At 43.4% G+C, this 27951-nt stretch overlaps 1 protein-coding gene across 1 annotated transcript; it reads left to right on the forward strand.

Annotated features, from left to right (window-relative positions):
- The first annotated feature begins 453 nt into the window (after window positions 1-453).
- LOC132583338 (17-beta-hydroxysteroid dehydrogenase 14-like) lies at window positions 454-27727 on the forward strand. The gene is made up of 9 exons (XM_060255001.1): window positions 454-541; window positions 2979-3023; window positions 4044-4144; window positions 5189-5255; window positions 15211-15299; window positions 22153-22257; window positions 22617-22684; window positions 25160-25256; window positions 27551-27727. Exons 1-9 carry the CDS (start codon window positions 454-456, stop codon window positions 27725-27727), a joined length of 837 nt encoding a protein of 278 aa, XP_060110984.1.
- Window positions 27728-27951: the final 224 nt, after the last annotated feature.

Consider the following 27951-nt stretch of genomic DNA (forward strand, 5'->3'; position numbering starts at 1 on the left):
CCTGGGTGAGTAGGATTGAGGTTGAATTTAAAGGGATGAGGTATAGGGGCACACTTTTTCTTGAGGAAGTGGTTTTAGTGAAGAGGGAATGGGTATGAAGGGGCGTCCATCCCTCCCATATTACAAGACTTATCCTCAGCAGCAAGGTCATGAATGGGAATCCAATGAGACTTGTTTCCTTCATAGCTCCTATCTACTGCTTCTTTAGTTTAAGCCTTTCAGCTATGAAGCCATCACTTGGAGCAAATACAGGAGCTTCTTAAGGTCTCCCCCCTCCATTATTCTCCTCCCAGTTGAGAAAGGACTGACTCTCATGCTCCATAACCTACAGAAAACAAACTATCCATGGTTACTCCTCCCAACCAATTAAGTAGTTTCATTGCTCCACCCACCTATATTCCAACAGCTCTATGTGGAATTTAGTCATTAAGAGAAACTGAGACAGCTAGCAGCATGGCAACTTGGCTACGTTACCCAGGCAAGGTGGTGATTGTGACTGGTGGCACTCAAGGGATTGGTCTGGCCATTGTGAAAGAATTTGGTAAGAACGGAAAGAAGTGGGTATGGAGGAAGGGGTATTTTCTGCCCACGGGGGCTGGGGTCAAGCCTGCCAGGAAGACTCAGGAAGTCTTGCTCCTTACATCTCTAATCTGGGATGGAGAGAAATTAGGAGGGAGGGAAATGTCCTCTTTATATCCTCAGTGACATTTTTGTGTGTCCTGGAAACACCAAAAGCACTCATGTAGTAGTATCTTCTAGCAAAAGGTCTTGTGGGCTAGAGGAGATTTTTCATTTGCCTTTGATGTCCCATGACTCACTCATATATTATCAAAAGTAATATGTATATGTGTTCCAGAATAGATTTCTTGCATGGAAAACAGGTAATAAGAACTATCCCTACTAGCTGTGGTTCAGATTCTGGGAAGGGGTGGGCAGTTCTTATTCTCATAGCAGGCAAAGCTGCAGCCACTGAATACCTACAGAAAGCTCTTGAAGCAAGCTGCCATAATACAAAGTGGGCATCTGACTGATCCTAGGACTGTGAGCCTGTGGTGGGAGGCACTGGGTGTCCCAAAGAACTCTAACCTGTTACAGTTCCTTAAGGGAGTGAACAAACATGTGGACAAAGGGATGTTGTTTACCTTGACTTCCAGAAAACTTTTGATAAAGTTCCTCATCAAAGGCTTCTTAGTAAGCTCGAGAGTCATGGGGAAAAAGGACAGGTCCTCTTGTGGATCAAAAACTGGCTAATTAATAAGAAGCAGAGAGTGAGTATAAATGCGCAGTCTTCACAGTGGAGGACAGTAAGCAGCGGGGTGCCGCAGGGCTCAGTACTGGGTCCCATGCTCTTTAACTTGTTCATTAATGATCTGGAGATGGGAGTAAGCAGTGAAGTGGTCAAGTTTGCAGATGACACTAAATTGTTCAGGGTGGTGAGAACCAGAGAGGATTGTGAGGCACTCCAAAGGGATCTGTTGAGACTGGGTGAGTGGGCATCAACGTGGCAGATGAGGTTCAATGTGGCCAAGTGCAAAGTAATGCACATTGAGGCCAAGAATCCCAGCTATAAATACAAGTTGATGGGTTGTGAACTGGCAGAGACTGACCAAGAGAGAGATCTTGAGATCGTGGTAGATAACTCACTGAAAATGTCAAGGCAGTGTGCGATTGCAATAAAAAAGGCCAACACCATGCTGGGAATTATTAGGAAGGGAATTGAAAACAAATCAACCAGTATCATAATGCCCCTATATAAATCGATGGTGTGGTCTCATTTGGAATACTGTGTACAATTCTGGTCACCACACCTCAAAAAGGATATTATAGCATTGGAGAAAGTCCAGAAAAGGGCGACTAGAATGATTAAAGGTTTGGAACACTTTCCCTATGAAGAAAGGTTAAAACGCTTGGATAAACGTCGACTGTGGGGTGACATGAAAGAAGTTTACAAGATTATGCATGGAATGGAGAAAGTAGAGAAAGTACTTTTCTTCCTTTCTTGCAATACAAGAACTCATGGGCATTCAATGAAATTGCTGAGCAGTCAGGTTAAAATGGATAAAAGGAAGTACTTCTTCACTCAAAGGGTGATTAACTTGTGGAATTCACTGCCACAGGAGGTGGTGGCGGCTACAAGCATAGACAGCTTCAAGAGGGGATTGAATAAAAATATGAAGCAGAGCTCCATCAGTGGCTATTAGCCACAGTGTGTATCTATCTGTCTTTCTGTCTGTCTGTCTGTCTGTCTGTCTGTCTGTCTGTCTGTCTGTCTGTCTGTCTGTCTGTCTGTCTGTCTGTCTGTCTGTCTGTCTGTCTGTCTGTCTGTCTGTCTATCTATCTATCTATCTATCTATCTATCTATCTATCTATCTATCTATCTATCTATCTATCTATCTATCTATCTATCTATCTATCTATCCACACACACATATTGGCCACTGTGTGTTGGACTGGATGGGCCAGTGGCCTGATCCAACATGGCTTCTCTTATGTTCTTATTTCCAGAGGTCTCAGGGCTCTGGAAGAGCTAGATTTGAGCCCAGAAACACCTAAAAGAGTAACAAGTTTTCCAAGGTATATCTCCTTTACATAATCAGATCCCTGATGATTCAAGCAGTTTTGACTCTTTCAACCCTGGAGATCTTGTTGGCATTTAACATGGTCCTTTCTGGCTGTTTTACTGCAGACCACCATGGCTACCCATGTGAGAGGGTCTTCATGGAGGGCTTAGGGGGAGGCGCTTCTGCTCCCATCATCAGAGAGAACTTGTTCTGGACAGAAAGATCTGTCTGCAGAAGGCTGCCCCTCCTGAGATGGAAAATAACTCATTCCACACACCCCTTTCAGGGTTCCCAGGTTGTTTGAGACCCTAGATGAGGGAGGCAGGAATGGGGTCTTTTAAATAAACAAATTTGGTGGTGTGCATTTGTGAGAGAGCCAAGCCTTGTCTTGCATTCCTTTCTCTCTTTACCCTCCAGTTCGCCAAGGAGCCAGTGTGGTCTTCTGTTCACGAGCAAGCGGAGGTGAGTCTAGAGCACCTTTCCATCACCCCATCATGACTGGGTCCCTTCATTTGTTCTTGGAATGTAAATGCCACCTCAACAGAGAAACTTCCTGTGGCAGTTTACAAAGTAAAAGTTAATAATATTATAAAGCAGTATAAATTGTTAATTAAAACCCCAGCCAGTACATTACATAACATAAAATACTCAGAATTCCACAGTGGGTTGATCATTGGATGCTTTTAGCATGTTGATACAGGACCAAGTGTGAATGATGGGTTGAACAGTTCTCCTGAAGGCTTATTCCAGGTGGATCAGATGTTAGGCTGTCTTTATCAATGGTTGGGTTTGATTAGTGATATTCAAGAGTTGCCAACTGTCTGTAGCTGGAAATGGTTCATATTGCCTTGGGGGAAGGTAAATGTTTTATGCATTTCAGTGCCTATGTGATAGAATTCACCTTGGTCATGGCAGACCAGGTGTATTTTTGAGATTCATTTTCAGGGGCTCCGGGAAACATAGGCAGTGCTCTTCAAAACAGGCAATAGCAGGTCCCCATGGCTGAGGGGACTCAGCAGGAGGGCCTCACAATAACCCATATCACCTCTGTGGGGATCTAGAGCAGAGCTTCAGAAACAGATCTAAACTGGGAGGATGGATAGTTATGGGAGGAGGGGGTTCTCCAAGGACCCTGGCTCCAAGTCAAGCCATTGACAGCCATGAAACTAAGAACTAGCACTGTGAATGGATTGTCTTGCCAGCAATAGATGGGTAGCCAGTGCTGCTCTTTCGGCACAGGGGAGGGGGATGATCCCTGTATCCATCCCCTTACTCATTTACTTCCAGTACCTCAGGTTAGTAACAACCAAGGGAGGAGAGGAATAGTCTTCTAGTCATTTAGCAAATGTGTTTCTGTGTAGTTAAAGGCTGGGCACAGGTGGAAAGGAAGATGATGGGATAAGGCAGAGGTTGCACAAAAAAGGCAGGCTTAAGAAGGTTTGTCCTGCTGACAACTGTTCTATTCTCCTCCCCCCCTCACAGTGGAAAAGGGACAAGCAATCCAGAGGGAGCTGCAGGCTTCTGAGTGCCCAGGGGAGGCTTTCTACCAAGTCTGCGATGTTCGGAAGGAGTCAGACATTAAGGTAGACTAAAACTGAGTGAAGACTGGTGATTCTTTGGGGGTTAGTGATGGGTTTAGAAGTAAAAGGACATTTTTTGGGAAATAAGAAGATTTTGGATTTATATCCCACCCTATACTCTGAATCTCAGAGTCTCAGAGCGGTCACAATCTCCTCTACCTTCCCCCCACCCCCCCACAACAAACACTCTGTGAGGTAGGTGGGGCTGAGAGTGCTTTCATAGCAGCTGCCCTTTCAAGGACAGCTTCTATGAAAGCTATGGCTGACCCAAGGCTATCTCAGCAGGTGCAAGTGGAGGAGTGGGGAATCAAACCCAGTACTCCCAGATAAGAGTCCCTGCACTTATCCACTACACCAAACTGGCTCTCTTTATTTCTGCCCTTTTACCTCTGAACCCATCACTAAAACCATTCACTATATTCTAATTCGCAGATGTCTAAATGGCCATAATGCTCTTCTGCTAGGGCTTTCCCCTTGATTTATGCTTCTCTTTCATAAATTCAGATTATGCATATGGTGTAATGTGTCTCTCTTTGCTTAATTCCTTGCACTGGGGTTCCACATAATTTCTCCATCAGCTTTAAGCTTCTAATCCTCCTCATTGTCCCAGCATGCCCTGAGGTATGAAAATGAGCAAGGCTTAGAAGAAGCACAAACATTGCTTCCTTCACTCTGGGCCCAGTCTGGCTGGAGGTGTTATAGCAGAGTGCTTATACAGCAGTCAGGACACCAAACTGGTTAAGAGAAAAGAGATATTTATTTGTGGAACTAACAAAGCGGAGATGAAACAGAAGTTGTAACCCTAGCTGCCTTGCTAGGTGAGAGACAGAGAGTTCTAGACTCTTTGGTTGCTCCTCTTCTTTGGTTGCTCCTCTCCTTTCTTCTGACAGGCTCCTTTGCCTGTCCTCCTCCGTCTTGCTCCCAACACCTGGAACAGGTGCAGCCCCAAGTAGGTAATGGTCACTTGCAGTTCTGTAATAGCAACATTTTCATTTCTATTGCTGTCCTTGCCCTGCCTTCGATGCCTCTTCACCTTTGTTCCTGCAGAGGTTGATTTCGGTAACTGTAGAACGTTACGGATGCCTGGACTGCCTGGTGAACAATGCTGGAACTGGTGAGTGACGTTTAGACTTTTGGGGCCTGGGAAGAATCACTGGGATGTCTGTGTCTGGGTGTGATGGCATATCCTATTTATTCAAAAGCCAGAACAGACTTATTCAATGCAGGGTTAAAGGAAGTATAACTTTCCAGGCAGCTGTTTACAAAGAAACTAAAGAAATTATAGTAGCCTAATAACACATCATGAAACTCTTAGAAGTCCTACACTAACCATGGCTAAAGGTCATGTGTCTTCATCTAAACAGTAATTAATTTATGGACATTGTTTCAGGGTGTAGTGCTAGCCATTAGTTTAATTGCAGGTTTAGATGGAATCATGGAGAACGGGTCTATCAATGTCAGTTAGCTACGATGGTGAAAGGAAACTTCAATATTAATGGCCTATAATCCTCTGAGGACCAGTGGTAGGGGATAGGGTTGCCAACCTTGGGCTGGCGATTCTTGGAGATTTGGGGCAGAGCCTGGGGAGAGCAGTGTTTGGGGAGGAGCAGGACCTCAGTGGGGTATAATGCCACAGACCTTGATTTCCAAAGCAGGCATTTCTCCAGAGGAACTGATCTTTGTAGCCTGGGAGATCCCCAAGCTGCAGCTGGAAGCTATGGAAACCACTAAAACACTGTGTGTAATCAATGATAAACAATTTCTTGATAGAAAAACTCCTGTACTGTGTTAATTATTGTACAAAAAGCAATGCGAGCATATAACACAATATGTAAACTTATATTCAGTATTCAAGAATTCACATCGAGTTTCTGTTTCCAAAAATCATAATACAACAGACTGTCTTAAAACAAGAAGCATGCAAGGCAACCACAGATCTAAATTCTTCCATTTAGAGAAGCTTGCAAGACCATGGGAAGGGGAGCAGTCACAGGGGTCCCGTTTCTAAGGCTTTATCAGGTCTTACAGCTTCAGTGAATTTACATAATGCATTTTTTTTTTTTTAAACATAAGTTGGTGAAAAACTTGCATATAACAAAAGCATAAAACAACTCCAAAAAAGTTTCAAAATGTCACTTTAAGCAAGTAACTTCTCTGGATGATTTTCAGTTTTTAGATTTATTCCAATATCAGCCACACTCCTTCAATGTTGCAAATATTCCAGGTGTATTACTTCAGAAAGTTTTTTTTTAAATTCACAAATTCCAAACAATGTGTTCAGATGGCTTACACCTTTCTTTAGATCTTATTAGAGCCAGTTTGGTGTAGTGGTTAAGTGTGCGGACTCTTATCTGGGAGAACCTGGTTTGATTCCCCACTCCTCCACTTGCACCTGCTGGAATGGCCTTGGGTCAGCCATAGCTCTGGCAGAAGTTGTCCTTGAAAGGGCAGCTGCTGTGAGAGCCCTCTCCAGCCCCACCCACCTCACAGGGTGTCTGTTGTGGGGGAGGAAGGTAAAGGAGATTGTGAGCCGCTCTGAGACTCTTCGGAGTGGAGGGCGGGATATAAATCCAATATTTTCTTCTTCTTCTTCTTCTCTTTTATTTAAGTATATTTCACATTAGTCCTTCAGTTGACATTACTTTTGACAGTTCTTCACCACATTAGCTCTGTACTTAACATCACTGTTAACAGTTTTATAACTGCAATGAATCAACACAACACACCCATTGTGAGGATGATTTAAATACTGGCTGTCTAGTCTGACAAGTTAGGAGAATCTTGCCACTGTGAATATCTGTGTAGGCTTGGTAACACTGTAAAACTTTTTGTTGATTCCCTCTGACTACAGGAATGGTATGTAAGCTCTTTGGAAAGTGCTTGGGTGTTCCTATGTAATTTCCACATAAATTAATGTTTGTAAAACATCAGATCTGTTTGTCTTTATTGTGAATTGAATGAAGCTTTTTCAGCCTTTATATTATATTTCTGAAAGCATGACAAGTAGGTGATTCTTATGAACTATTGACATTTTGAAACTTTTTGAGAGTTATTTTATGTTTGTGTTATAGGCAGGTTTGTCAGCAACTCTTTTTTAAAAAAATTGTATTATGTAGAGTTACTGAAGCTGTAAGACCTGATGAAGCCTTAGAAATGGGACCCCTGTGACTGGCCCTCCAGTTGTCTTGCAAGCTTCTCCGAATGGAAGAATATAGATATCTTGTTGCTTTGCAAGATTCTTGTTTAAAGATACTCTGTTGTTTTATGATTTTTGGAAATAGAAACTTAATGTGAATTCTTGGATACTGCATATAAGTTTACATACTGTGCTACATGTTCACACTGTTTTTTGCACAACAATTAACACAATACAATATCAAGAAATTGTTTATTATTGATTATACATGGTACTTTAGTGTTTTCCATAGTCTCTGTGGCGGAACCGGCCCGATTCTGCCTTCAGACCCGGTCCCGTCAGCTCCCTATTGAGTCGCCAACTCCTGGAGGGAGCTATTTCTCCTCCTGCCCCTTGGGCTCGCTGCCACCACCTGCTCAGTCTAGGGGTTCAGATTGAGAGGAACAGGACTCCCAATCCCCCTCTCCAGCTATGAGGCTAGGCCTCAAGGTCCTCTGCCACCCTGTACTTGGGTTTCACAGAGACCTCAGCACTTCTTTGGGGCACCCCTGGAGGATTGGCACCTTATCCAACTGCATGCCTTCCCCCTTCCCCGGGGCCCCCTTCTCAACACAGCGTGGTCTAGAGCGGTTGGGGATCTATGTGGTACAGAGATTGACTGCCAGCATTCAAACAGTAAAAATATATTTATTTAAAAGAGAAAAAGAAAAGAAAAGAAGAACAAAACAAAAACAGTTGCATTTAAAAAGTTAGCACAGCACAGCACCCGTACAGCAAACAGCATGACAAACAAAATGTGGTTTTAAACGCGTCCTCCTGTCCCTGGTCTAAACACGCCCTGCCTTTTTGGATGACTTACTTGGTCTGACTGCCTGGAGGCCTCATTTTCCTGACTAGGCCGCATGCACAGGCAGGAACCCCCACACTGGCAACCTCTTCCTTCGAGCTGCAGCTGAGAACTGAAAACTCTTCCTCCTAACTCACATGCAGAGAACAAAAGAACTTCCTGTCTCTCTAGGAGACTTTCCCCCTAGAGTTGTTGGTTTGGCTCTGGAAGGGAGGGGGGGAGTGAGGGGAAGGCTAGGCCGAAGCCTGCTTGGCAGTTTGATGTTCTCCCTCCCTATGAAGCACCAACATTGAATAAAATGGCGTTTCTCCACAGTCTCTTACACTGTGATCCTTCTGTATTATGTGTTCTGTGGCAACCAATGTTCCCTCTAAGCTGCAGAGTCTTGTGAGCAAAAATTCTACTTTGTGAGCTACTGGTATTAGAGTTGTGAGCTACTGCATAAATTAGTGTGCTCTAGCGTCATCCTTCCTGAGCTAAGAAAAATGCGTGAGTTGGAGGCTAAAAATCTGTGAGCTAGCTCACGCTAACTCAGCTTAGAGGAAACACTGGTGGCAACCCCAGGGCAATAGCAAGGAGAGGCTTGGGCCTTCTGAAGTGTCCATCTTCAGGTCCCATGTTGGACCACTTAAGCTGTCTCTCTCAGAAGGATGTGGACAGGATCTTGGCTGCAGTGAATCCCACCACTTGTCCTCTGAACCCGTGTCCATCCTGGCTTGTCAAGGCAGGTAGGGATGACATTTAGGGGCCCTTGGCACAGATTGCTAACTTATCCCTGGCATCGGGGGTATTCCCAGCCAAGCTTAAGGAGGCAGTGGTCCATCTGCTTTTGAAGAAGTCATCTCTAGATCCTTTGGTTCTAGCCAATTATCACCCAGTCTCAAATTTACCATTTCTGGGCAAGATAATTGAGAAAGCGGTGGCAGAGCAGTTTCAAGCTTTCCTGGAAGATACATCTGTCCTTGACCCCTTCCAGACCGGCTTCTTTCCTGGTCATGGGGCGGAGACTGCTCTGGTCGCCCTCATAGTTGATCTTAGAAGGCATCTGGATCAAGGCGGGTCAGTGCTGCTATTGCTTCTAGATCTTTCAGCAGCGTTTGACACAGTCGACTACGATCTAATGACCCACCACCTTGCCGACACTGGAGTCCAGGGGTGGCCTTACAGTGGTTTTCCTCCTTCCTCCATGGTCAGGGACAAAGCGTGGCTATCAGTGAGCAGACCTCCCTGCATCACCCACTAGAATGTGATGTGCTGCAGGGAACTATTCTCTCACCAATGATGTTCAACATCTATATGCACCCCCTTGCCCAGATTGCCAGAGGTTTTGGACTGGGTTTTCACCAGTATGCAGATGACACCCAGCTCTATCTGTTGATGGATAGCCATTCAGACTGTGCCCCAGATCATCTAACCAGGGCACTGGAAGCAGTGGCTGGTTAGTTGCAACTGAGCTGGCTGAAGCTTAATCCTACCAAGACGGAGGTCCTGTATATGAGTCAGGGGGAGCTAGGATCGGGCATTCGGCTCCCCACCCTGGATGGTGCATCTCTTGTGCCAGCTCAGAAGGTGAGGAGTCTGGGTGTGATATTGGATGCCACCATCTCTATGGAGGCCCAGGTCACAGCAGTTGCACTATCTGCCTTTTACCATCTGCGACAGGCCAAACAATTAGCACCCTATCTGGCTCCCCGGGACTTAGCTACAGTGATCCATGCAACAGTCACTTCCAGGTTGGACTACTGTAACTTGCTCTACGCAGGCTTGCCCTTGAGGCTGACCTGGAAACTCCAGCTGGTGCAGAATGTGGCAGCACATTTGCTGACTGAATCGTCTGTATGGGCGAACAGTCGGCCAATGCTGCACAGCCTGCACTGGCTGCCAATTGAGTACCGGATCCACTTCAAGGTATTAGTACTGATGTTCGAAGCCTTGTGTGGCCTGGGACCAGCATACCTGAGGGACTGTCTCTTCCCATATGAGCCCCAGAGGCCATTACGATCAGCCACTAAACATCTTCTGACCATCCCTGACCCAAGGGACGTTTGCCTTGCCTCTACTAGGGCCAGGGCTTTTTCAGCCCTGGCCCCGACCTGGTGGAATCAGCTCCCCCACAGAGGTTTGGGCCCTCTCAGAGCTATTGCCATTCCAGAGGACCTGTAAGACAGAGCTGTTCCATCAGGCCTTTGGCTGAGGCAGGTGGGTGTCCCTATCTTGCTATACCATCTAACTGGCCTCCCAACACTGATACCACCAACTACCAATACCAATTACTATTTGGATTGAAGAGAAAATTGGCATCTTTGGACACCAGGCTGTGTATTTAAGTGTCCACACTATCCATGCTTTTACTGGCTTAATTGTTTTAATTTTTAATGTTTTTAATTGTTTAACTGTTTTAACTGTTTTATTGTAATAGTGTAATTATTGGTTTTACTGTTTGATACGTTGGAATCTGCCCTGAGCCCAATTTGGGAAAGGGCGGAATATAAATCCACAGAAATAAATAAATATTTATTTCTCGCCTCCATCATTGGTGTTATGCAATGCCAGGTCCATTAACAACAAGACTTCTGTCCTTCGAGAGTTCCTAATCAAACAGGACATAGACCTGGCATGCGTGACCGAAATTTGGGTCCGAGAGGGAGATACAATAGCCCTCTCACAAACAACTCCACCAGGTTATTCGATCTTTCACCAATCACGGAATAGCGGGTGGGGGGGAGGAGTGGCATTATTTATACGTGAAGCTTACTCCTTCAGGGCGCTCCCGGCCCCAAAGATTGAAGGCATTGAATGTGCTGGCTTGGCATTGGAGGCTGGAGAGGGATTGGTGATCTGGCTGGTATACCGTACGCCTAACGCACCAGCCGGCGCCTTACCATCCCTACTCGAGGTGGCGACAGGCTGGGCGCTGGAGCACCCAAGGCTGGTGATCCTGGGTGACTTCAACGTCCATGCTGATGACCCGGCCTCTAGTCAGGCGACGGTGCTGGTGTCATCCATGGCAACACTAGGACTCTCTAGTTTGTTACAGCCCCCACTCACCAGGCCGGTCACATGTTAGACCTGGTCTTTGCGGCCGGGGTTACGGTGGACGATATAACCACTGAAGTGGTGCCATGGTCGGACCACCTCGCCCTTAGGGCTCGTATAGATATGCCACCCCAAACCTGTTTAGGCGACGAGCCTATTATGGCTCACCCACGGAGCCAGATGGACCCGGAACGGTTCCAATCGGCCCTGAGGGATCCCTGGCCCTCTGGCGATTCCCTCAATGGCCTGGTTGAGATATGGAATGCTCAACTATCTAGGGCCATTGATGAGATCACACCTCGACGCCCTCTATGGCCTCGGAGTAGGCTGGCTCCGTGGTACACCCCGTAGCTGCGTCAGCTGAAACAAGGTCTCAGATGGTTAGAGAGGCAATGGCGACGCACCCGTGACAAAGTGACTAGATCATCTTATAGGGTGTTTATGAGGTCCTATGAGATGACAATCAAGGCCGCAAAGAAAACATACTTTGCGACCAAGATTGCGTCTGCAAATTTGCGCCCGGCACAATTGTTTAGGATAATTCAGAATTTTACTACATTGCCACAAGGCAAGTCAAATGTTAAGGAATTGGAAATAGGCTGTGAGGCTTTTGCGAAATTTTTTGCAGACAACGTCCAATCACTCCGCCATGACTGCCCGGCCATATTAGATACAGTGAGCGAACTCGAGGCTCCGTGCGTGTCTTCTAATTCGACCCTGGACTGCTTTGACCCACTCAGCTTGGAGGAGGTTGATAGAATCCTTGTAACTGCACGCCCTACTACATGCGATCTGGACCTATGCCCCTCCTGGATAATTAAGGCCTGCCGGGAGGAGTTAAGATGTCCTATATGGGACATCATAAATAGATCTCTTTCGGAGGGCTATTTTCCATCACCCCTGAAGGAGGCAGTGGTCTGCCCTCTCCTGAAAAAGGTTACATCGGATCCGGCCGAATTGGCTCATTACCGGCCAGTCTCAAATTTGCCCTTTTTGGGCAAAATTATCGAGAGGGCTGTGGCGTTGCAGTTGCAGAGTTTTCTGGATGACACTTCCACCTTGGATCCATATCAGTCCGGCTTCCGCCCGGGCCACGGGGTGGAGACAGTGTTGGTCGCCCTCATGGATGACCTCCATAAGAACATAAGAGAAGCCATGTTGGATCAGGCCAACGGCCCATCAAGTCCAACACTCTGTGTCACACAGTGGCAAAAAATGTTATATACACACATACACTGTGGCTAATAGCCACTGATGGACCTCTGCTCCATATTTTTATCTAAACCCCTCTTGAAGGTGGCTATACTTGTGGCCGCCACCACCTCCTGTGGCAGTGAATTCCACATGTTAATCACCCTTTGGGTGAAGAAGTACTTCCTTTTATCCGTTTTAACCTGTCTGCTCAGCAATTTCATCGAATGCCCACGAGTTCTTGTATTGTGAGAAAGGGAGAAAAGTACTTCTTTCTCTACTTTCTCCATTCCATGCATTATCTTGTAAACCTCTATCATGTCACCCCGCAGTCGACGTTTCTCCAAGCTAAAGAGTCCCAAGCGTTTCAACCTTTCTTCATAGGGAAAGTGCTCCAGCCCTTTAATCATTCTAGTTGCCCTTCTCTGCACCTTCTCTAAAGCTATAATATCCTTTTTGAGGTGCGGCGACCAGAACTGCACACAGTACTCCAAATGAGACCGCACCATCGATTTATACAGGGGCATTATGATACTGGCTGATTTGTTTTCAATTCCCTTCCTAATAATTCCCAGCATGGCATTGGCCTTTTTTATTGCAAACGCACACTGTCTTGACACTTTCAGTGAGTTATCTATCATGACCCCAAGATCTCTCTCTTGATCAGTCTCTGCCAGTTCACACCCCATCAACTTGTATTTGTAGCTGGGATTCTTAGCCCCAATGTGCATTACTTTGCACTTGGCCACATTGAACCGCATCTGCCACGTTGACGCCCACTCACCCAGCCTCAACAGATCCCTTTGGAGTTCCTCACAATCCTCTCTGGTTCTCACCACCCTGAACAATTTAGTGTCATCCGCAAACTTGGCCACTTCACTGCTCACTCCCAACTCTAAATCATTTATGAACAAGTTAAAGAGCATGGGACCCAGTACCGAGCCCTGTGGCACCCCACTGCTTACCGTCCTCCACTGCAAAGACTGCCCATTTATACTCACTCTCTGCTTCCTATTACTCAGCCAGTTTTTGATCCACAAGAGGACCTGTCCTTTTACTCCATGATTCTCAAGCTTTCTAAGGAGCCTTTGATGAGGAACTTTATCAAAAGCTTTCTGGAAGTCAAGGTAAACAACATCTATCGGGTCTCCTTTGTCCACATGTTTGTTCACCCCCTCAAAGAAATGCAACAGGTTAGTGAGACATCTCCGGCGACATCTGGATCGAGGCGGCTCAGCGGTGTTGCTGTTGCTAGACCTATTGGCTGCGTTCGATATGGTCGACCATCGGCTGCTGACCCGCCGCCTTGCTGACACAGGAATTCAGGGGCTAGCCTTACAGTGGCTTTCCTCCTTCCTTGAAGGTCGGGGACAAAGGGTGGCGGTTGGAGGAGAGATGTCCCAGAGACACCTACTCAACTGTGGGGTGCCTCAGGGTGCAGTTCTCTCCCCAATGTTGTTTAATATCTTTATGCGCCCCCTTGCCCAGATTGCCCGGAGACATGGGCTGGGTTGCCATCAGTACGCTGATGACACTCAGCTCTATCTATTGATGGGCGGCTGGACCGCCAACACCCCTATAAATTTGGACTGGGAGTTGCAGGCCGTGGCAGACTGGATCAGGCTGATTGGGCTGAAGCTGAACCCAGTGAAGACAGAGGTCCTTCGCGTGGATCGCTGCGGGCTGGGAGGGGAGATCTCCCTACCGGCCTTTGACGGTGCGTCACTGATACCAGTGCACAGGGTCAAGAGCCTGGGAGTGCTACTGGAGCCCTCCCTGACAATGGAGGCACAGATAGCAGCCACTGCTAAATCCGACTCTTCCATCTTAGAAGGGCGAGACAGTTGGCCCCCCTTCCTAGAACGTAGCGACCTAGCAACAGTGATCCATGCAACGGTCATCTCGAGATTAGACTACTGTAATGCCCTCTACATGGGGCTGCCCCTGTGCCAAACTCGGAAGTTGCAGCTAGTTCAGAATGCGGCAGCCAGGCTGCTACTGGGACTACCCCGGTGGGAACATGTGCGGCCTGGGCTGAAGGAACTGCACTGGCTTCCAATTATATTCCGAGTTCACTACAAGGTGCTGGTCATTATTTATAAAGCCCTATATGGCCAAGGACCTGCCTACCTTAGGGACCGCCTCTCTCCACATGTTCCCCAGAGAGCACTAAGATCTAGCTCCCAAAACCTTTTAAGGATCCCTGGACCAAAGGAGGCCAAACTGAAAGTAATGAGGGAGCAGGCCTTCTCTATAATGGCCCCCCACTGGTGGAATCAACTACCGAAGGAAGTGCGAGCCCTGTGGGACTTTAATCAGTTCCGCAGGGCTTGCAAAACCACCCTCTTTCTGCAAGCTTATAAGGAACCCTGAAAACGATATCTAGCCGCCAGAATACATCTATTGGAAATAGCTCCTAATTTATTGTAGTTTTAAATTTTTATTTAACTGTTTTTAAATGTATTTATTAACTGTATACAAATCATGGCATAGACCATGTCCTGTCAGCCGCCCTGAGCCTGCTTCGGCGGGGAGGGCAGGATACAAATATAAATAAATAAATAAATAAATAAATAAATAAATAAATAAATAAATAAATAAATAAATAAATAAATAAAGTGTATGGTTTACCTCTGTGTTAAAGGGTTTCCAGGACCACTGGTCAGACCCAGCAGGGCTACTCTTACATCCAGATGATCTGATGATTATGTTTGACTTGTTGTTTCACTCCATGCAGCATTACTTTAACAATAAAACTAGTGTCAAGCCATCAGCATGTTGCAGGGCTGGAGCTTTCTTGCTGTTTGTGTGTCCTGCCTCAGTGAAACCCACTTCCATTTAAAATCTTCTCACAAACAGGTTATTTTGAAACAATAGATGAAGTGAGTGCTCAAGACTTCTGTAAAGTCATAGAACTCAACACTGTGAGCTGTTTGTTAACATCCAAGGTGAGTGTTTCTAACTTCAAAGGAGTTTCCCTCTTCCCTGAGCACACCTGGTGAGATGGACTGCACTTTTAAGAAGCTTAGAAGTGCTGTACCAACAAGGACAATGAAAGGATAATTCTTCAGAGAGCCCTGAGTGACAGGCTGCTCTAAGCAATCTGATTGGGTAGCATCAGCTGAGCAAAAAAAAACAAACACAAAAATGCTAAGGAGAACTGGATGCTGAGGTGATTTAGTCAGATTCCTTCATTAACTGAGAAGAGATGTGTACTGAGACTGTCTGAGAATAGCCCTGATAGAAAAAGGATTTTGTGCTGGCAGTCAGATTTCACCCTTGAATAAACACAGTTTGAATTCAGCATTAGCTGAGAGCAGTTTGAACATAGATAGAGAACTGGGGGAAGTTTGGCAAGAAAGCTTGGATAGTAGAGAAGACTCCCATTCAGGCCAAAGGAAAAGGGGATTAGAAGAGATTAGAAGATTCCCTACCCAGTCAAACAGGGAGAGTTTTTTCTGAGGAGCTGAGGAATCCCTGGTCTGGTGTGATTAAAAACTGCCTGTGGAGACCTTAAAAATCAGTTGACCACTAGGAAAAGTGCTGGTGTTCCAAGATAAGGGGTTTGGGTATTGGGAAGAGGTTACCAAGCCTTTGGGGCACCGAAAGAGTCAGTGATTATTCCTGTGTACAAGAGTGTTTGGGAAAATGCTGGGACAAAGGCATCTCAATATAAGGATCAAAGTAAATGTGAATAATTTAATAACCTTTAGTTAGTCTGATAAATAAGAACAAATGTCTGTGCTTGCACTAGTTTTACCTCACTAATTTCAACCCCTGATTTCACCTGGCATTTCCCTCAATGTTAAATAAAACCTTTTGTTCTTTTAGAATTTTAAAGTGTCGCAAGTGCCCTTTTCAAGGGTTTAAGTTAAGGGTGATCCTGTCCCTTCCCTCAGATTCCTGGGCTGAGCAAATAGCCAATATATCTCACTGGCAGGGTGGGATAGCCAAAGTTTCTTCAGGGAAAAAGAAAATATCAGGGCTGCTCAGTCAGTGAAGGGATTAAAAAAAATAGCAAAATGTTTCAACATGAACACCCAAGGTTTGAATTCAGCAGCAGCTCAAAAGAGTACAGTTCCTTTTTTTTCTGGTATTTTTTCTTGCTTCCACAACTGCGCATACAATGTCCTAGCAGCTGAGAGCAAGTACCATATTAATGTTCTATCTTCTTTTGGAAATTTTTCCATTTGTAATCCCAGCAGAAAAGTCTCTGCCTCTTTATTGAATTCATATCCCAGGATCTTAGATATCTCTTGTTGAATCATTTGCCAAAACATTTTAGCTCTTTCACAAGTCCACCACATATGGTAGAAAGAACCTTCATGCTTTTTACATTTCCAGCACCTATCTGGCATCTTATTGTTCATCTTTGCTAATTTTTTTGGAGTCATATACCATCTATACATCATCTTAAAACAGTTCTCTTTAATACTATGACATGTTGCGAGTTTCATGGAATTTTTCCACAGATATTCCCAAAATTCCATCTTTATTTCTTTATTTACATTAATTGCCCATTTTATCATTTGAGATTTCACTACTTCATCTTCTGTAGCCCATTGTAAAAGTAATTTGTACACTTTTGAAATTAATTTCTCATTATCTCCAAGCAGAACTCTTTCCATTTCTGTTTGTTCTTTCCTTATTCCTTCAGCTTTGATATCATTCTCCATCAAACTTTTTATTTGTTGCATTTGAAACCAATCATATTTATAGTTTAGTTCTTCTGCAGTTTTCAATTCTATTTTCCCGCTTTGTATTTTTAGTAACTGGTTGTATGATAGTTGTTTTTCCTTGACTGTTTTGGCCGTTAACTTTATCACTTCAGCCGGCACTATCCATAAAGGTCTCCTCTCATCACCATATTTCTTGTACTTTATCCACACATTTAATAAGCTACTCCTTATATAATGGTGAGAGAAAAGACCGTCCATCTTCTTTTTTCCATAGTACAAATATGCATGCCAGCCGAATTTTTTTCCATGGCCTTCTAACATTAGAAGTTTTTTATTTAATAACGTTATCCATTCTTTTAACCATACTAAACAAATTGCTTCATGATACAGTTTCAAATCTGGTAATTGGAATCCACCTCTCTCTTTCGCATCTATCAGGACTTTCATTTTAATTCTAGGTTTCCTCCCGGCCCACACGAATTCCGAAATTTTTCTTCGCCATTTATCAAATTGCTTAGCATCTTTCACAATGGGGATGGTTTGAAACAGATACATAATCCTTGGTAAAATATTCATTTTTACTGCAGCTATTCTACCCAACAGTGACAAATTGAGCTTGTTCCACTTTAGCATATCTTCTTCTATTTTACGCCATAGCTTTTCATAATTGTTCTTAAACAAATCAATATTTTTCATTGTTATCTCTACCCCTAGGTATTTTACCTTAGAGGTAACTTCACAACCCGTTAGTCTTTGTAGTTCTTGTTGTCTATTTTTCTGCATATTCTTACATAAGATTTTTGATTTTTCTTTGTTTATATAAAGTCCCGCCAACTCCCCAAACTCTTGTATTCTCATTAACAACAAAGGTGTAACTTGTAAAGGATTTTCATTTATAAACATTATATCATCTGCAAATGCTCTGTATTTATAGGTAAATCCTTTTATTTGTAGTCCTTCTAAATCTTTTTCTTCTTGAATCTGCATTAGTAAAATTTCAAGAGTCATTATAAACAGCAATGGCGAAAGCGGGCAGCCTTGTCTGGTACCTTTACTAATTTTCATTTCATCTGTAAGATCTGCGTTGATGCACAGCCTTGCACTTTGTTCAGAATATATTGCCTTTATCATTCTTATAAAACTTTCTCCAAGCTCCATTTTTTCCATCACTGCAAACATAAAGTCCCAATTTAAATTGTCAAATGCTTTTTCTGCATCCGCAAAGAATAGCGCTACTTCCTTTTCTGGATGTCTTTCATAATATTCTACAATATTTACAACAGTTCTAATATTGTCTCTTATTTGTCTTTTGGGAAGAAAACCGGCTTGGTCCTCTTTTATAAAATTTATCAAATATTGCTTAAGACGTTCTGCCAGAATTCTTGTAAATATTTTATAATCATTGTTCAAAAGTGAAATTGGTCTGTAATTTTTCACATTTGTAACATCTCTTTCTTCTTTAGGTATCAAAGAAATAACAGCTTCTTTCCATGTATTTGGTACCTTCCCTTTGACTCTTATTGCATTCATCAGCTTCTGTAATTTTGGTATTAATTCATCTTTAAACATTTTAAAATACTTGGCTGTATAACCGTCTGGCCCGGGAGCTTTATCATTTTTCATCACGTTGATTGCTGCCTCAATTTCTATTTTTTCAATTGGGTCATTCAAAATTTTTCTCATATTCTCAGTTAATGGCTCAATTTTTATTTTCTGTAGATATTCATCTATCTTTTTTCTCTTTACTTCAGCACCTTTAAACAGCTTGGCATAATACTTAAAAAATTCTCTTTTTATTCCCTCTTGAGTAACTACGTCTCTTTCATCTATCACAATTCTATTAATTATTTTATTTTCCCTCTTTTTTTTCAGCTGCCACGCCAAGTATTTCCCCGTCTTATTTGCTCCTTCAAACGATTTTTGCTGGAGCCTTTTCAAATTCCATTCTACTTCTTTGTTTAATAAATGTCTTAGTTGAGTTTGCAATATTGAAATTTCCCTTAGAATTTTCTTTTTCCCTGGTCTTTTCCTCAGCTCTCCTTCTTTTTTCTTTATTTCATTTTGAATATCCAGTAGTTGTTTTTCTTTTTCCCTTTTATCTTTATTGTTCAAAGTAATCAGCAACCCTCTCATTACTGCTTTATAAGCATCCCAGACCGTCTGAAAATCGATATCTTCTTTATCATTCACTTGGAAAAATTCTTTAGTTTCTTTTCCTAGGAAAGTCACTGTTTCTTTGTTCTGTAGCAAGTCTTCATTCAATCTCCATCTTCTCAATCTTTTGGACAGTTTTGTAATCCACATTATTGGGTTATGGTCAGTGCCAATTTTAGGCAAAATCTCTATCTTTCTTGTTATGAGGCCTAAATCTCTGGTTCCCCATAGCATGTCAATTCTAGAAAATGTCTTATGTCTTGCAGAAAAAAAAGTATAGTCCCGCACTTCAGGGTTAAACTTTCTCCATATGTCCTCCAAATTTTCCTGTTTTACTAATTCAAAAAAAGACTTTGGCAATTTTCCTTCTTTTCCACTATTTTTTTTCCCTCCGGATCTATCCAATGAGTTCTCAACTGTTCCATTAAAATCTCCCATTAAGAGTATTTGATCGTAGGTCAACTCATCTAGTTGTTGTGTAATGTCTTTAAAAAAAACATCTTTTGCACCATTAGGTGCATATAGTCCCAATAACAGCGTTTTTTTCCCATTTGATGTTATTTCCACTGCTACAAATCTTCCATCCTTATCTTTAAATACCAATTTTGGCTCCAGGTCTTGTTTAATATAAAAAACTACTCCCCTTTTTTTCTGGTCAGCTAACGAAAAAAATTCCCTTCCCAATTGTTTGTTCCATAAAAATTTATAATCCTTTTGTTTAATGTGGACTTCTTGCAAACAAATTATATTACAATTTTGCTTTTTAATCCAATGAAAAGTTGCCCTTCTTTTTTGTGGTGAATTTAGTCCATTAACATTCCAAGACAATAGTTTGTAATCCATCATGGTGCAAATTCTTTATTTTCTTCAAAAAATCTCCTCAGTTCTCGGGCATTTGTGATCGTGACTCTCTTCCCCTGAAGTTCAAAGCTCACACCCTCGGGGATTATCCATCTATACCTTGTGCCATTGTCTTTCAGTTTTTCTGTCAACTTTTTATATGTTCTCCTGTCATTTATCACTTCTTTCGGTAGCTCCTTCATAATTCTCACTCTGCTACCTCTTACTATCAATGATTGTTCAAAGTTTCTCTTCATAATCCTTCCCACCATTTCCTTTGTCATGAATCTTACAACCACATCTCTTGGTAAGTTATTTTTTTTGGCATATAACGAGTTGACTCTATACATGTGATCATACATGCTTTTAGTCTTATCAGGGTCTTCTTCTAAGAATTCTGCGATTATGTTTGTTATATATCCTTTCAAATCATCATTCTCTTCCTCAGGTACTCCTCTCAAACGTAGCTGATTTTCCATTAATTTGCAGTCGTGAATCGTCACTTTTTCTTGTACTTTCAGCAAGGTGGTATCATGTATTTTAACTTTCTCCTCCACCTCCTGTACTTTCTTGTCTATTTTCCCAATTTGGTTTTTGAGGTCATCCACTTCTTTTTTAATCACTGTAGTAAGTTCTTCCTTCAACTCTTCCATCATTTTCTTAACTCCTTTCATAATCCTGGCTTCCATAGCCTCCATTTGGTCTTGCATTTTTTCTAATGAAAGGGCTCTTGTTCGGGGCTGCCTGGGCTCTGACATTTAAGCAAAGAGCAAGGGGGATGCAATTAAAATACCAAAAATTCCCGTCGCACAATTTGCAAGTTTGACTACCAAGTTCAGAAGGTCTAAATTTTCTCTCTCAATTAAACTTTGTTCTGTTTTCTTCTGAGCTTCCCAGGCCCAGATATAAATTTTTGAAGAATTTTTCCCCTTTAAAAAAATGACGAAATTTTTGACCTCACCAATTTAAAATCTGACAGTCAGGTTCAATAGAGCAGGGCTTGCCCTTTCCAGCAAGCCCAATTTCGCTGGTTTCTGAGCCCCCAAAGCAAAGATATTTAACAAAAAAGTCTTTAAAAAATCCAAAATGGCGGCCGCGATTTTTTCTCCTTTTAAAGATTTTTTTTCCCCTTTTAAAATCACCCCAGGAGCCCACCAATAATGTAGTCAATAGTTCTTATCTTCTTACCCTTTTCCCTGTCGTTTCTGTCACTTTTTCTTAATATATATTAAGCTTTTTATAAGTTGTAGTTATAGTTCTACTACCATATGTTACTAATAAAATTGTTTATTCAAAAAAAGAGTACAGTTCCTGAACCTCCAGCCAGGGTCTGCATGCAGTGTGGAGTTATGCTACTGAGCTCCTGCACCTTTTTTTCTACAAAATGACCTCTGTGAAGACCATACCCAGTTGAAATTATTCCATTAGCAAGAGGATGTGTTCCCTTTAGAAAAGAGGCTCCTTAAAATTCATATTGAAGTCATTGAAGTCATTAAAAGCTTGCAGATACCCTCAGTTACAAGACACAGGAAGAGAAGGGTTTGTTTTGATTGAAAGGAGGCTCATTAACAAGTTGTGGCATAATATTGCTGTAAAAATTGGTCAGACATTAACAACAGCTCTTGAGAAAGAGGACTTTTGAAACAGAAGGACATCCACAGCTCCCTGTCAGGTCTCTGTGGTTGCTGGTTTCTTTAAGAGAGCATAAGTCACATTTAATTCATGGCATATCATAACATCTTGTCAGAAACATTCTGTTGTTGGGAATTCATTCTCCAAGAATATTTTGTATTCATAGTATTTGCACTAGAGAGTGTTTTTATAGGTAACGCATCTTGTATGTATCAGGCTGTTTGTATATGTAGGTTTCTACAGTAGTTAGAACCTTATATGTATAAGTGTATGCTACTCCGCACTTTTTAATGACATATATGTATACTTTATAGTTGTAGTATCACTATTGTATATGCAATTTCAGCTGATTTTTTAAAAGTATATGTTGTTTCTCTTTCCAATTTATCCTGCCATGGTTATCCTGGTTGTACTTGTTCAAATCTGAGCTACAGCAGCTTCATAAGTTTCTCTTTTGAGATCTGGCACACTGTTTCTGTTTTTCTTTTTTGGGCAGTATGCGCTGCCCTACTTACGGGAAACGAAAGGAAACATCATCAACATGGCCAGTATCGTTGGTGTCCTTGGGATTAAGCACGGTGTGTCGTATGCCTCAAGCAAAGTAAGCCTGACCCCCTCACCAAACATGGCTGGAGGGGGCTGAAGTCAACATTCAGGTTGCCCTCCAACCCCTGTCCTGTTTTTACTGGGATTGCCAAAACCAAGTCTAAACTACTGTAAGGAACTGTACATTGGTCTCCCGTGTACTGTGTCTTCACTGAGGGTTGCCAACAGGCCTTTGGAAAATGGCTTATCCTTTAATAGAAGCTGAGAAGCAGCATGGGTTGTAGACATTATTTATGTCCACACTGTAGAAAATCCTTCTCTTAATGCACATCAGAATGTAGTCAAAGGCATAAAAGAAGGCCAAGCCATTTCTGTTCAGTTGGCAACCCTGCTTGTTGTGCATTTCTCTTGCAGGGGGCTGTGATTTCCATGACCAAAGCCATGGCCATTGATGAGAGCAAGTATGGAGTACGGGTCAACAGGTAAAGATGATTGTTATCCCTACAGAATCCTCAATGTGCAGTGTCCTTTGCAGAATACTACCAGGAAAGAAAGACAGGTCCTCCATACTGCAATGCCAGGAGCTTACAGGCAAAGTTTTTTCCTAAAAGAAACAGAGATAATAGAGGGAGAACATAATAATAATAATAATAATAATAATAATAATAATAATAATAATAATAATAATAATAATAATAATAATAATAATAATAATAATAATAATAATAATAATAAACTTTTATTTATATCCCGCGCTCCCCGCCGAGGCAGGCTCAGGGTGGCTCACAAGACATGGAATGTGCCATGATTATGATAAATACATTATACAATAAAATACATTTAAATAAATTAATTAAAACCACAACAGTTAAAGGTGCTATAGTACAACACAGTATATATCAGATGGCTAGGTGTCACTTCAGGATTCCATCTTGTAGGCCATTTGGAAAAGGACAGTTTTACAGGCCCTGCGGAACTGATTATAGTCCCGCAGGGCTTGAACCTCCGCTGGTAGTTGATTCCACCAATGGGGAGCCATTGTTGAGAAGGCCTGCTCTCGCGTTGTTTTCAGTTTGGCCTCCCTTGGTCTAGGGATTTTTAGGAGATTTTGGGAGCTAGATCTCAGTGCTCTCTGGGGAATATATGGAGAGAGGCGGTCCCTAAGGTAGGCAGGTCCTCGGCCATGTAGGGCTTTAAAGGTAATAACCAGCACCTTGTAATGAACTCGGAACACAATTGGCAGCCAGTGCAGCTCCCGCAACCTAGGCTGCATGTGTTCCCACCGAGGTAGTCCCACTAACAGCCTGGCCACCGCATTCTGCACTAGCTGCAGTTTCCGAGTTCGGTACAGGGGCAGCCCCATGTAGAGGGCATTACAGTAGTCCAACCTCAAGGTGACCGTTGCATGGATCACTGTTGCTAGGTCACCGTGTTCCAGGAAGGGGGCCAACTGCTTCGCTCTCCTACGATGGAAAAAAGCGGCTTTAGCAGTGGCTGCTATCTGAGCCTCCATTGTCAAGGAAGGTTCCAGTAGCACTCCCAAGCTCTTGACCCTACGCACTGGTATCAGCGATGCGCCATCAAAGGCTGGTAGGGAGATCACCTCTCCTGGCCCACCGCAACCCACGCAAAGGACCTCTGTCTTTGCTGGATTCAACTTCAGCCCACTCAACTTGATCCACCCTGCCACAGCTTGCAGCGCCCGGTCCAGATTTACAGGGACGTCGCCAGTCCGACCGCCCATCAATAGATAGAGCTGGATGTCATCAGCATACTGGTGACAACCCAGTCCGTACCTTCGGGCAAACTGGGCAAGGGGGCGCATGAAGATGTTAAAACAGGTAACTGGCATTGTAAGAATCAAATATCTAGACAATTGGGCTGGAGTAACTTTTCTGGAGAAGGTACAAAGTCCTCATATTTTTCCCCATTTCCAATGTTGTTCCTTATGAGGGCAGAAACACAAAAATAGAGTAGGCTCAAAATATGATATCTTCTAGACATAAAACTTAGCAAATGAACCCCATTTTCAAATCTACTGGAATAATCTGGTTTTCCTTAAGGCTGTGCATAGGAAGTATCTTTAAATATAATCGTGGACATTAGCATATGTGATACCACTAGGGTAGCCAGCTCTGCTTTGAGAAATACCTAGAGATGTTGGGGGTGGAGCCTGGGGAGGGGAGGGACCTCAGTAGGCTCCACCCACCCCAAAGCAGCCATTTTCTCCAGGGGAACCAATTTTGAATCATCTGTAGATTGTGTAATAGTGGGAGATCTCCAGGTGCCACCTGGACATTGGCCACCCTAGATACCACCAAAGCACAAAAATGACTGTGCCTGCAGATAGAGAAGGTGTGGGGGGTGTCTCATACTAGTGGGTCTCTCCTAGGTGTGTAGGAAAGTACGGCTTTTAAAATTAACTGGAAGAAAAATAAGAGACGGGGGTGGGGATCCAGCTTCAAAGAGAACCAAATCTGCTCCAGGCAGCCCAGAATGTAAAAAAGCAGTTTAGTTAAAGTGGGGAAAGGGGGTGGGGGAAGAGAAGACCTCAACCTGCTTAATTCCCCCTCCTAAGAGCATGCAGAATCCTGGAGGAAGAGATTCAGTGATGGTTGCACAGCCCCCCCCCCCCCCCAGTGATTCCTTGCAGTCCCTCAGCTTGCACAACTAACCTGTAGGTCCTTTGAAAAAATGGATTTAACAATGGATTTTTGTAACTGCTTTCTTTATGTGGTGAACAAACAATTCAATTTCCTGCAGACAGAAATCTCAGAGGCTGCATTGCAATCTGTACTTTCCTGGGATGTATAAATGAATAGTCATGCAGAGAATTAGGGGTGGATCAGTTTAAAAGATGCTTCTTCCAAACTCACTCAATCAGGGTCATAAATCTTTATGTTTCATGATGCCCCTGCCCTTCTTTTTTAAAAATTCCTCAATGTTTTGAATCTTAGCATCTCACCAAGTCACATCTGGACTCCTTTGACGAAAAAATTGGCAGCTGAGGCACCAAATCCAAAGGCATCCATCTGGATAGCAGACAATTATCAGGCAAGTGTATTGTGGGCAGACAGGAATGGAGCTGGTGCAGAAGACTGGTTCTCCTTAAGGCTGCCATCCTCAGGGTGGAGCCTGAAGTTCACCCAGAAGAAAAACTCTTCCTTGTACTATGTTGGAGAACTTCCAGCCAGTCTCCAATCTTCCTTGCTTGAGCAAGGTGCTTTGGGAGGTTGTTGCTTCTCAGCTCCTGGGGTTGATCATGGAAGAGGCTGATTTCCTGGACGCATTTCAGATTGACTTCAAGCCAGGATTTGTAACAGGAAGGCTGCTTACAGACCAGCACTTTGGGCTGACTCAGAGATGCCTTAGAAATCGACCAGAAAAATCCTTCCACACACAAACATCTGTCACCCATCCTCGCCCCATACTCACCCCATCCTCCAGCCTCTGGAGAGCGGCTCATAAAGCTACCACTTTGGAAGTGGTAGCAAATTTTTAAGTCATATGCCAGTCACCACCTTGCCATCTGAAAGTGGAAGGGCACAAGTGAGGCGCCTTGGCATGTCAAGCCGCCAAGCTGCCCCAAGCCACTTCCAGCTTTTTTTCCCCCTTAAAAACTGCCCAGAGTGCTTGAGCACATGAACACTTAACTTGTTTGGAGGAAAAAAGAGCGGACTGGCTTCTGTGGTGCCCAGCCATCTGATCGCACCAATCTGGTCTGACTCACAGGGGAGTGTGTGGAGGCTTTGGGATGGCTCTTTTTCACCTGCCCGATTTGGAATGCCTCCAATCTAGCCCAAAATGCCCATCTGTTACCTGCCAGACTGTTTGCATCATCTTGGTCAATGACCTCTACAGAGAAACAGATAGGCAGAATGCAACCCTGCTAGTTTTCCTGCATCACTCAGCAGCCTTTAGTACTATCAGCCATAGTATCCTACTGAGCCACCTGTCAGCACTAAAGCTAGGGGAGCTCATATCATGGCAGTTTGTTTGGTTTTTTTGGAGGAGGGGGGTCAGTCTCATAAGATAATGCTGGGGAATTCTTACTCTGCTTGGCCCTTGGCCTGTGGGGTTCTGCAGAGGTCAGTCTTATCACCCATGCTGTTGAATATCTATGTGAAACTGTCACCAATATGCAGATGATACCCAGATCTACTTTTCTTTCCCATCTAATTCTGAACATATATTTGATGTTCTGAACTGGTGCTTGGAATCCACAATGGGCTAGATGAGGGTGAACAAGCTGAAACTTAGTCCTGACGAGACAGAGGTTCTGAGTTAATAGAAAGGTAGATCAGAACCTTTGGATCTCTTCTGTCTTGGAGGAAGTTATACTTAAAAAGCCAAGTTCACAGCTTGGAAGTGCTACTTGACACATCAGTCACATTCAAAAACTAGGTGGTTGCGATGGTTCAGAGTGCTTTTCCCCAGCTTCCACTGGTGCACTAGCTGCATCCACTGTGATCTATGCTTTAGTTACATGTAGACTCAGACTGAACTACTGTATTGCACTCTGCTTGGGGTTACCCTTGAAGGCTGTCTGGAAGCTGCAGTTAGTGCAGAACACAGCAGCTAGCCTGCTGGTTGGGAGAATCTTCTTCCATATGTTCCTTCCTGGAATTAAACTCACAAGGAGAGGCTCTCCTTATTGTCCCGTCTATCAAAGAAGCTCCTTTGGTGGGTACACAAAAGGGGACCTTTTCAGTGGCAGTCCCCCAGTTGTAGAACAACCTCCTCTCCAGGGAGGTGTGGCTTTTAGGAAGTTGTTGAATACAGGTTTATTTAGGACTCCATTTGATTGTGTCACTTGCAGCTCTAAATTATGATTTTTCAGCACCTTTTAAAAAAAAGTATTTTATGCATTCTATATTATGTATTCTGTATTATGTATTTAACTTATATGATCATAAGCCATCAAGTACCATAAGGAAGAAATGTGGCTAATAAATGTTTTAAACAAATGAATATTCTCCAGGCGATATTGCCTAGGTGGTGGATGGTGACAGAAACGTTTGATAGTGGCTGGATGCTTGTAGACATCAGCTTCTCCTGTATAGGAAGAAGCTTCTCTGCTGGGCTTCCTCCCCCCAGCACTGCTTCTTTGTTTCCCAAGCTGAAATTGGCAGCATGACTTCTTCCACTTCTAAGATGGTAATGAAAAGAAGGGTTGTGTATACAAAAATTGAAAGTCAGAATTCTGCACCCAGGAAATCTGATTTTCTTCTGCTAGTAAATCCTGCCCCACCCAGATTCATCTTCACCTTCTGAGATGTCATGATCTTACCTTGCATGCAATGAGTATAAAGTTCTACATTTATCTCTCTTGTTTTGCACATTTGCAGCTTATGGGACGTTCTGGGACCCCAGAAGAAGTGGCATTGGCTGCTCTGTTCCTTGCCGCAGATGGTACTTTCTGCACTGGTTTAAACTTGTTGCTCAGTGGTGGAGCTGAACTCGGCTTTGGAAATAAGAACCAGGTGGATCCTGAGCCCAAACCAAGTGCTGGTGGGAACTCGTAGGGCTGCAACTAAGAGTGGGGATAGGAGCTAAGAGTACAAATGTCATTTATTCAAAATCATCCTTATGAGAAGTAGAGCACCACAAAGGTGTTGTAGCAAAAGAAAACAAAGCAAGAGGCATTTAGTGTCGGACTAGGACAATGAAGCAGCAAAACTCACTGTTGTAAACAGAAAGAGGAGAGCTGTGTGTGTCACCTTAGGGTTTTTTTTTAAAAGGGGGGAAG

This window comes from Heteronotia binoei, chromosome 15 (genome assembly GCF_032191835.1).
Source record: "Heteronotia binoei isolate CCM8104 ecotype False Entrance Well chromosome 15, APGP_CSIRO_Hbin_v1, whole genome shotgun sequence".
Classification (NCBI taxonomy): Eukaryota; Metazoa; Chordata; class Lepidosauria; order Squamata; family Gekkonidae; genus Heteronotia; species Heteronotia binoei.

What these genes read in the sequence shown, in the direction of transcription:
- LOC132583338 (XM_060255001.1), top strand. Translation starts at nt 454, where the DNA reads ATGGCAACTTGGCTACGTTACCCAGGCAAGGTGGTGATTGTGACTGGT. An exon ending in GGCCATTGTGAAAGAATTTG is followed by an intron (nt 542 to 2,978) that starts GTAAGAACGGAA and finishes TTTACCCTCCAG; the next exon opens with TTCGCCAAGGAGCCAGTGTG. An exon ending in TGTCGTATGCCTCAAGCAAA is followed by an intron (nt 22,258 to 22,616) that starts GTAAGCCTGACC and finishes TTTCTCTTGCAG; the next exon opens with GGGGCTGTGATTTCCATGAC.